Here is a 10,948-nt window from a genome sequence, read left to right as displayed (position 1 = left end):
AAGGGTTCAGACTAAAAACAGTGTCGACTTAGCCACACAACTTGACCCACCGCGCGTCTAGTCTAATAGTTTGATTTCAAATTAATAAATTAATAAAAATAAAAAATAGTTATGAATAATTTTTATCAGAAACTTTTTAAGAAAATAATTAAGTAAACAGAAAAAAAAAACTCACAATAAGTTCTTATTTTAAATCAATTAAGTTATTATTTTTTCAAATAAATAAAAACCCTTGAATCTAAAGTCATAGATAATTTTAAACCATGATTTAAATCTCACGCAGGGGCCAGAGAGGCTCATAGCGATGCACTGAAAAGGGTTAGCATGCAAACTTTGCTGCCTTGCTGGTTATGTCAGATGGAGAAAAAAATGTGGCTGATCTCTTAATCATCGATGACCCTCCTTTTTCACGTAGACGATAAACTTTGTATCATTGAATCATTGATTACCTGAAAACATTAGATCTGTTTCTTTGGTGCAGCAAATGGACCCACCCCAGATATAATATTACTTAGCTGTCCCACCATGTATCTTCATTACTCCCTCCGTCCCATTTTAACTGCTTTTGACTTTTTTACACGTATTTTAAGATGTTAAAAAAATCACATCTAGACATAATTAATCTTTATAAAATTTATATCAAATAAAAGTTTAGAGTCCAAACTTTTATTTGATATAAGAATTAAAATTTTATATTGAGTGTAGATACTATTTTTTTACACCTCAATATACGTGTTAAAAAGTCAAACATCAGTTAAAATGGGACAGAAGGAGTACAGTACTTTTATTTGACAAAATATTTCGACCGATCTAACTAGTACTCTAGTAGGTCCGAAAATTGTACTACATGCACAGTAGCAGTGCGTGCAGAAGACCTGTTAGAGCGTCTAATTAGGCCTGTGTTTAATATACTTTAATACTTCCTCCAGTCCCCTCCAATTCTTATCATTTAAAATATAGTGCTCGGCACGTATTTTAAGACTCATATAAATTATAGTTTCATAACTTATTTTTAAAATTATTTTTTTTGAATAAAAATCTAATGTTTAAATTTTTATTCAGAAAAAGAAAATTATAAAAATAAGTAATAGAAGTATATTTTATATAAGTCTTAAAATACGTGCCGAGCACCCCATTTCAAACGACAAGAATTGGAAAGGACGGAGGGAGTAAAGCGTACAATAAATTAATTGCTAAACAGCGTTACGAAGGTGACTACCAGATCCGAGTTTTGTCTGGATAACAATAATTCATCATGTCAACTGATCGACAAGATTTGTGGACACACAATCTTGGCGTGAAACTGAATATAATATGCTCCATATATGTTTATCAAATATGATTGGGCAACATATATTCTACGCAGGGCTTCTTAATCCAGGTTGTTTTTTGTATTTATAACATGGCATGGTTGTCAACCAAGAAAACCTACCCCAATTAAAACTAATATGCAGATAACGTTGTATTAAAACTTGTTTTAACGCGCTCATGTTTCTTAATCAACAGCTTAATTAGTTGGTGGACAATACATATATGGCACATTTTCTAATATCAAGTTGAATTTGGCATGCTTTACTAGAAGGTTCAGACCAAAATTATTTTCTACTAAAACAATGCATCACTCATAATATCATATTGAATCGGAAAAAAAATCTTTATTGGCTCTACCTCCTTTTTTTTATGAAGAGAATGAATCTTTTTATCGAAGGATCGGGGCTGTTTGGTTGAGCTTAAAATAAGTGTTTTTTGATTAAAATAAAAAAGTGAATTGAAGTAGAAGTTAGAAACAAGATAAGACTTATAAGTGGTTAAAGTGTTTGGGAAATAAGCAGAAGTCCTGAAACAAAAGCTAGCATTCCTAGCTTTTTATAAGTATTTTTTGACTTTTTACACAAACGGTACAAATAAGTGCTTCTAACTTATAAACCAGAAGTCCGACTTAAAAAAGCTGGAAACAAATTACACCCCCTGGAAGTCAGTTTCATAGTTGTGACTATTACGGTCTTTAACTTGTTCTGATTAATAGTACTAACATGGTTAGGCCAATTTTACGTTGACAAAAGATAATCAAGATGATTAAAATTCAATTATTTTTTTTTTGATATGATGATAATTTAAATGCGACATTAACACGGTTAGGCAATATAATGTGATTGCGAAATAATAATTATCTGAAAATTTGGAAAAGACATAAATTGAACTCAAGTACAGTACAAGAATCGACAAACTAGCAGTTGTATGAATTGGTTTTGATTTTGAGTGGTAACCCCATCCTAGCTAGCTACGTAGCTTTAATAATAAAGCAAAAGAGCAGGTAGGGGTGAAAGACATATCTCACATGTTTTATCGCACAAATATCTGTTGGATTATTACGTCGGTACTAAAAGAAGGAATTGACGTGTGGAAATTACTTTTTTTTTTTTTTTCCTAAGCTTGGAAATTACTTTTTGTGATTGAGGCAACTCAGCTGCCCCCATATACTGTTGATATAGGACCAACTTTTCTTTTAAGGTACCCAGAAGAATCGTCTTTTACCTCGCAATTATTATCAGAAAATACAAGGCTGGAATTCAATTTTATCAGCCGTTGAAATATACTATCAAATAGAGTATGTCCAAGCTTAGTAATGGCACAAAAAATCGAAAGACATAACTCGCAATTCCGTTCATTATTTCGCTTATTATAAAATTTCCATTCATTATTTTTGACAATATTTGACCTCTTTTATACATTGTACGAAGACAATTATAGTTCAAAATTGGTTTTGAAATGTTTTCAAGGATATAGATATCAACCATCTTTTAACAACCCTACTCAGATTTATGGGTCAGTTTACGTGTAGCGATTTGTTATGAGTTCGCTTTAAAATTAAACCGCAATTCATAAGGCGTAATTTAAAGATATATAGATCAAAATTGAAATATATATTATTGACGTGGTTCCGAAATATGTTTGCACCATTTAAAGATTTCAGCTGTCCAGTAGTCCTATAGTGGTTACACAAAACACAAAACAACTTATGAACTACGTTAACTGGAATGTACGTACAACACAATTATAAATTGTTTTAAGTAATTTGAGTTAGACGTAGTATATTATGAATATTATATTACGGTTCAATTTTTTTTTTGTAGGGTATTTACGGTGCAATTCGATTTTACCTAGATCATAGTATTTTTGAAAGCAAAATGTTACGTTTTGATTTTGTATCTGTTTCGAATTTCAGTAGTGACGGTTTTTTACTTGCAGTTCGATTTTCGTTACTGCATGTGAAACGGAGCACAAGATTCTGCATAATATTTTTATGAGCTGGTGGGCTGAACTGGTAATAACTGGTGCTCACAGATTAAATAGTACTCCAAGTGGTAAGTTTGTCCAGGGCGTCTATATTGTTACTCTTGGGCTTGATAGATGTTAAGCCAATAGAGCCCAACACCACACACGAGTCAGCCCAATTAGTTTTAACGGATTGTGTTCGTTAGAGCATCTCCGAGGGACTAAAATCATTAGCTAAATTATCTACATGGCATCTAGTGGCACTATCTAGATATTATATAAAAAATTAAGCACTCCAACCATTAACCCTTAGCAAAAAAATATTGATAACTAAAAATGGGGTTGCTACATTTGTAAAACTTTTAAAGATATTATGTATAATTTTAGATGATATAAATATTATACATAACACCATTGGAGTGAATCTAGGATCTTGTAGCTATAATTTTAGATAATTATTCATATATCATATTATAGCTAATAAATATACATAACACCCTTCGAGATGCTCTTACATCTCAGATACACTGCAAAACTGCAAAGTAGAGTCCGGCAATTTCGGATTCGGGTTAATAGTTGCGGGTGAGTTTTTTAACCCTACCTGGAATTTTAATGGTCAGAATGTTTAAGTTGATAACTCGACCCGACTCATAATATTTATTAATTAAAAATAATTTTAAAATGATAAATTAATGATATTTTAATTCAAGTAAATTATTTTTTATAAATTAAAACAGTATTTTACTAAATTTAACTACTTTATATTAAAAAGTATATATAAATATATCTATTTTATATAAAAGATCAATAATTTTTAAATAATATACTCATTTTCGGGTTATTTTTCAGGTAATCCGAATTCAAACCAAAAATTACCATTTTTTCAAGTTCATCTGGGGTCAACAGAAAAACTTCAACCCTAAATGCAAGACCACTACCATAAAGTGAATTTGTAAGGTATGTTGTCAAATTCCAGCGCTGGCTTGCAACTCTATTGAGATCAAACACGGAGAATAAATAGTAATTATACAATAGATCGGACTTAGAAGATTGATGGTGTGTGCCTAGTTATTGAGCTAGAGAGGCGATGGAGCTAGCTAGTTTGGATGCTGCGGCATCGGATAATTAGGATATCGGATTCCAGCTGCCAATACTTGCTGTTGCTCAATCTGAAAACCCATCAGCATGTACTTATCAGGCACACACATATATATAGAAATTTAAGTAGAAAATGCAGGCATTTAATTAAGCTTACAAGGAAGAATTCGTGGAGTTTGTTCTTGAGATAGCAGAATTCATGTTCCAAAAGATCCAGAGCCCTCAGACACCTTAATGTATAAAGAATTACAAATTAAATTCACAGACATGTGATATAGCTAGGGCCTTTCGCTGCTAGTGCTGGTGAAAGCTTACATATGTACATGCACGCATGCATATCACATTTTACATATGTTAACTATATATTCTCTCTTGGAGATACTCTTTCTTCAAGACACGCATGCAGCGAAATTACTTTGATCTTCGTGACTTAGATTAGGTAATTTAGCAACAAGAAGAAGAAATTTTGTAAAGATTCCATTAGTGTCAGCTGCTTGATTATTAAACAAGGGAATGTGCAAAACAAATTTATTCATAAAGTAGACTATTTCGTTATAGCATTTCAGTGCAGGATAATATTAACAATACTGCTGCTGGGACATGTGTGTGTGTGTGTGTGAAAAGGCAGGTACCCCGGTCTGTTATTCTGTTCTGAGGCTGCACGAAAGGCGATGCAAACATTTCTGATCCTATTAGCGCCAATGCTGGAGCTGCTTCCCATTAACTGATTCAGATGCAACCTCACTTTCTTGTACTCCCAGTGCTCTCTATCCACCCTGCTTTTGTTTTACCACCAAAGAATAAAACAAGATCCATGTCAGTTGATGCAACAGAAAAATACCACAGAACAAGCTCTAGCGTTATACATCCTCAGGGGCTTTATAGTTAAAACAAGCACCAGAATCGCAGAGATTCCCACCACTTTTACTGCTTTAGTAGCCCTGTGTTCGATTACAAAGAGCAATTTTTTGTTGAATCACATAAAATTTGTTACTGATACTGTTTTCTTTAGTGTACCTGAATACTCATCTCGTCTTTGATAGAATTTGAACTCTGGCCTCATGTTAAAGGAAATTTATACGATAATGATAAATTTATTTATAAGGAAGAAAATAAAGGGGGTAACATAGGCTCTTATAGGGAGTGCATCAGAAGTTGCAATATATATTGTTCGAATATGGGACGTACATATGTTTCAGATAATAAAATAACTTACGACAAAGCTCTGAGACTGCGCAAAAGTTTCTCTGACTCGTTGAAGTACATGTTGACAACTTGAGACACAAAGTTTGGGGAGCTTTCATCTTGAAGCTGTTGTAGCTGCAAGAAGTGCTCATCCAGCACTCCCTATGTATGTCAAAACATATTCCACATTATATAGTTACAAGTTTCAGTCATCTATTAGACTATTACAAGAAATTCGATACAGCTACTACATTAATAGTTGATAGTATAAAGAATAACAGCCTAAGCTACCTGATGGAAGAGTGAAGCAAGTAAACGATTCATGTCGGCTAGCAACCGGTAAGACTGCAGCCCAAGCATCCACAGTGGTAAACCCGTCTTGATCTGCGATCACTTGTCAGTTGTCACGTACAATCTAATTTCGCCGGGCCTTCCACTTATCCCTTGATGAGGTAATTTCAGCTACACTGAAATATAAAAGAGGGTTTCTTAATTGATCAATTGTTTGCTAATACAATGCTAATGCAAGACAGAAAGAGAAGAGGTAGGTTTCACAAGACCTCAGCCCCTGTTGGTATTTAAAGGATTACCACTTCTCCCTCTTCCTCGATCCTCACCCTATTTGAAACAATTATTATTACATATTTGAAGTATCATTACTTATTTTAATAACGAAAAAATATGGTAGCAAAATTATGTAAGCATAATACTAAAATGTGTAAAAAATGCAGAAAAGAAATAATGCTATGGCTAAACTTATTAAACCTTAGATTTGTTTGTATAAACTTGTTTGGTTGATAATGAGGATTATTAATGTGAGAGTGAGAGTGATAGGGTGATTGGGCTTTAGAGGAAACCGAGGTGAATGTGTGGTATCTCGTAGACAAGAGTCGGCCATCTGACCCTAGGAAGTGAAGTAGAATGACATCCACTGAAGTACTACTCTTGGTGAAGAGAATGTAGATGCTATTCTATGCAGACCTTCTGCATGTTGTTTCTGCTATAGCTTATTACCTGCCTGCCTGCAGTTACTTTTGCAGTATTATATCCACACACATAGGCATGCATGATGCATCTAGGGAAGGTATCAGAATCCTAAAACAGTTATGGCCAAGTTTTATGGGTCAGCTGGGTCTTAATATGTTTTTTGATTGATTTTTATCTGACAGCCTCGGCTAGCCCCCTTGGTTCCGTCACTGCATCAGTATTACCACTGTATAGAGCACCTCAGGCAGAGCTAGCTACTTCCACCAACTACTCCTAACTAGTAACCTTAGTGTCCCTCTTGGATTGAATTCAACTTTATAGTATTCATTTCTTACTCTTTTATTAATTGAATGGGTGGCAGTAATTACATTACTTTGATAACCTAATTCTGGTTTTACAGATTATGAAAAAATCATTACTTTTATTTCACGTCATCTCAGCACCTGTCACATAAAGAAATCTGCGCACCTGGATCACTTAACTTAGCCGCAACATATCCAGCTGCATACCTCCAGCTTTTGACCCGTGGGCCGGGATTGTCCCCATTAAAGCTCAATCATGGGCAGTAAACTGATCATTCAGAGAACTAAAGTTGCAGCTGGTTGCTGGATCAGGAAGTGTGTGAAGTTAAATTCAGCATTTACTATGAAACTATATATGGAGGGAGTGTAACAAAAGCATTTCTGAATACAGCATTTTGAAATTTCCTTTATTTATACATCAACAAATCAATACCCTTTATTAATAAGCGAAACCACGTTTCGGTGGAACATCGGTACTAAAGTACCAAAATTCGGTCACTTTCATATTGATTAGAATTTTATAGTCATTATTATATTATTATCAAAAGACTTCAATATTGAATAAAATTTTATTATTAAAGACCTCAATATTCATTAGGAAAGTGAAAAATTTCTGTATTGATTAGAATTTTATTATTAAGAACTTCAATATTGATTAGGAGAATGTTATATAAATTTTTTATTTAATAACAATAACCATTATAGAATTATGAAAAGATTTTCATATTGTTAATATTTTATACTTATTATTATACATTTTTAGATTTTTATAATTATTATTATACAATTATGAAAAGAATTCTAATTAATAAGCGAAACCACGTTTCGGTGGAACATCGGTACTAAAGTACCAAAATTCGGTCACTTTCATATTGATTAGAATTTTATAGTCATTATTATATTATTATCAAAAGACTTCAATATTGAATAAAATTTTATTATTAAAGACCTCAATATTCATTAGGATAGTGAAAGATTTCTGTATTGATTAGAATTTTATTATTAAGAACTTCAATATTGATTAGGAGAATGTTATATAAATTTTTTATTTAATAACAATAACCATTATAGAATTATGAAAAGATTTTCATATTGTTAGGATTTTATACTTATTATTATACATTTTTAGGTTTTTATAATTATTATTATACAATTATGAAAAGAATTCTATATTTATTCAGATTTTATTATTAATAATTTCAAAATTGGTTAAGATTATTATCATACTATAAAAAGACTTCCATGGTGTTTAGGATTTTGTAATATAACATTTATCCTATCCGCACAGTTAAATCGCAAACAATTTAACTTATGAAACAGTTCTATAAAATTCATATCAAAATTTGGCTATCATCATTTTATTTTTTATTTAACAATTATTACTATTATCAAAGAACTTCTATATTTGACAGGATTTTGTATTATAACAATTATCTCACTAATAAATATATATTACCAACAAAATTATTTGCTTTAGTTTTTTAAAACTCAAATAATTTAATATATGGAACAACTCTATAAATCTTTTATCATGCTTCAGAGTTCAAATAAATAACGAGTTCATATTGATATTAATATAATATTCTATCAATAGAATAATAATGTCAACGAAATTATTCGTTTTAATTTTTAAAACTCATACAATTTAATTTACGAAATAAATTTATAAAACTTCTATCATATTCCAGAATTAAAATAAACAAGATTCAATATTGATACCAAAGTATCAAAAAACTTGATCATATATTTTTTAATAATTATCATTATTATCATTTAGTGTTTTTCAGAAAAGTACGATAAAGACGAATAATGGAATAAGGCGGTGGCAACATTGACTTGACAAATGGAAACTAAAAAAAAATGAAGTCATTGTCCATATTTCAACATATAATAAAAGAACCGAAACTCTAGACATACGTCAAATATTCGTTTTAATTTTTAAAACTCATACAATTTAATTTACGAAACAAATTTATAAAATTTCTATCATATTTCAGAATTAAAATAAACAAGATTCAATATTGATACCAAAGTACCAATAAACCTGGTCATATTTTTTTTAATAATAATAATTATTATCATTCAGTGTTTTCCAGAAGATTGCGATAAAGACGAATAAGGCGATGGTAACACTGACTTGACAAATAAAAACTCAAAAAAAAATGAAGTCATTATCCATATTGCAACATATAATAAAAGAACCAAAACTCTAGACATACGTCAAATTATTTGATATCAAATTACTTTTGGAAAGTTAATTAATTTTGTCAAACTATAATATCAGTTTATCAAACAACTACTACAGCTGTTAAATCTACAAAAACTCCAAATATAATTATATATAACGTTTGCCTAATAATTGAATATAACAATTACGACTTAAAAATTTGAATTTTATTCGAGATTAAAGACGCTGTAAACGAACTTATATGTGTTGATCTTGAATATTATTTTCACAATTTAAAAATCATCAAACAACATAGTGATTTTACTAAAATAAATATATTTGTAAACATAGTGATGTTTACAAATATATTGTAGACTAAAAAAAAATTAAAATTGAAACGAGTAGATTATTTTTAAATAATTTTGGACGCCAATACTCTTATTTTGTGAATTCCATAGAACAGAGACTCATATTGTTATGAAATAAATTTAAAGTAGGATCAAATTTTAATATATTGAAAGTCTTATATTAAATAACAATAATTTAAATATCATTTAAAAACAATAATTTAAATAAGTATAATAAAAATATGATAATCTAACTAAAAAAGACATTATTCTTCCAATAAATAACAAATTTTAAAATTTTATTTAAACCCGTGCTTGGCACGGGCTATCAACTAGTAAATATTAATTAAGGTATTATAGCTCCTTTATTTTCTTTGTGCGCATAGCCATTAATAACCGTGAAAAGACAAAATAAACAAAATATAAAAAAGAAATTGCACAGAATGCATAAGTATGAATCCATTAATTAATTGAGACACATGACAGTCCAGTTTCAACTTTTCTGGTTGGCGTGGGGAAGCAAAGTTAAGACTGCCCTACTGAGAATGAGGAGATAACCTCGAGACGACCTTATCAATGCGCGAAAGTGCTTACTTAACTCTGCCTTACTGTTTCTCGAGCCTTTTCTACGCCCATGCTTACTTAGCCTAGGCATTATGTATAAAGTATTCCTTCAACTTGGCACATTAATCATTCATTAATCTTGTTTTACATAAAGAGGCTTAGGCTTTCTTTGTTTGCTTTGAAATGCCAAATGTTTTTTCATGTCGTGCACATTTGAAAAGCTATGAGGTCACTCTCTTGTGCATGCGCTTGTCTTTTCTACTCTACCTGCCCTACATTGCTCTGCTTCTTCACTTCTCATGCTTGTTATCAGTTAATGTGCTTAGCTTTGAAATGAGCGCATTTATTTTTACTTGAAAGTTGAAAGTAAATATATGAGCTTCAGTTTTTTCACTTTTCTGCAAGAATATGACGCCTTTTGACATTTGTCATGAATTCACGAATGATCATTAGAGCAAGTCCAACGATGTCCTAGGAAATGTTCTATAAATATAATAAAAAATAGTGTCCTAATGGTTTAGGACATATTTTCAATACATGAATTCCAATAACATGCCTTATATTATTAAACTAATATTTTATTTCAATTAATATTGGAGGGAATGAAAAAGTAAGAGGAGAGATGCAATGAAATGATGGGAAGTTAATATTTTATCGGGAAAATTGGTTTAGAACATGCTTAGTAGTGACTAAAAATGAGGCACTTGTTGGATGTCCTAGTGGTTTAAGAGCAAGTCCAACAGTGTCCTAGTTGGAGCCCTAAATATAATATAAAAAATTATGTCCAGTAGTTTAGGACATATTCTACTAGCTTCAACTCCAACAATGTGCCTTATTTTCACTATATGTTTAATATTTTACTATTAAAAGTTCACTTTCATCATTAAAACATAATATAAAATAGAGAGAGAAAGAGAGTGTTAGTAAAAATTTATTATAAAATATGGGATAGGGCAAGGAGAGAGAGTGCCTCAAAAATAGGGCTTGAATGGATTGTCCTAGTGATATAGGGCATCACTAGG

The 10,948-nt window shown here is 31.1% G+C and overlaps 1 protein-coding gene across 1 annotated transcript; it reads right to left on the bottom strand.

Moving 5' to 3' along the window:
• Nucleotides 1–4,179: 4,179 nt before the first annotated feature.
• LOC108227026 (pseudo histidine-containing phosphotransfer protein 6) lies at nt 4,180–6,283 on the bottom strand. Its single transcript, XM_017402020.2, has 5 exons — nt 5,851–6,283; nt 5,591–5,721; nt 5,007–5,150; nt 4,532–4,604; nt 4,180–4,445 (listed from the first exon to the last, which is right to left on the bottom strand). The coding sequence occupies exons 1-5, from the start codon at nt 5,917–5,919 to the stop codon at nt 4,374–4,376; spliced, it is 489 nt and encodes a 162-aa protein (XP_017257509.1). The 5' UTR covers nt 5,920–6,283; the 3' UTR covers nt 4,180–4,373.
• Between the last annotated feature and the right edge of the window lie 4,665 nt (nt 6,284–10,948).

This window comes from Daucus carota, chromosome 6, assembly GCF_001625215.2.
Source record: "Daucus carota subsp. sativus chromosome 6, DH1 v3.0, whole genome shotgun sequence".
Lineage (NCBI taxonomy): Eukaryota > Viridiplantae > Streptophyta > Magnoliopsida > Apiales > Apiaceae > Daucus > Daucus carota.
Note: the sequence above shows the minus strand (reverse complement) of the source record. Positions and strands in the feature narration are given on the sequence as shown.

Excerpts from the sequence above, each read along its gene's own strand:
- LOC108227026 (XM_017402020.2), bottom strand. The coding sequence starts at position 5,919 with ATGCTTGGGCTGCAGTCTTACCGGTTGCTAGCCGACATGAATCGTTTA. Across the intron at positions 4,605-5,006 it reads GAACAGAATAACAGACCGGG|GTGTCTGAGGGCTCTGGATC; the intron begins GTACCTGCCTTT and ends TTATACATTAAG. Across the intron at positions 4,446-4,531 it reads AACTCCACGAATTCTTCCTT|ATTGAGCAACAGCAAGTATT; the intron begins GTAAGCTTAATT and ends ATGGGTTTTCAG.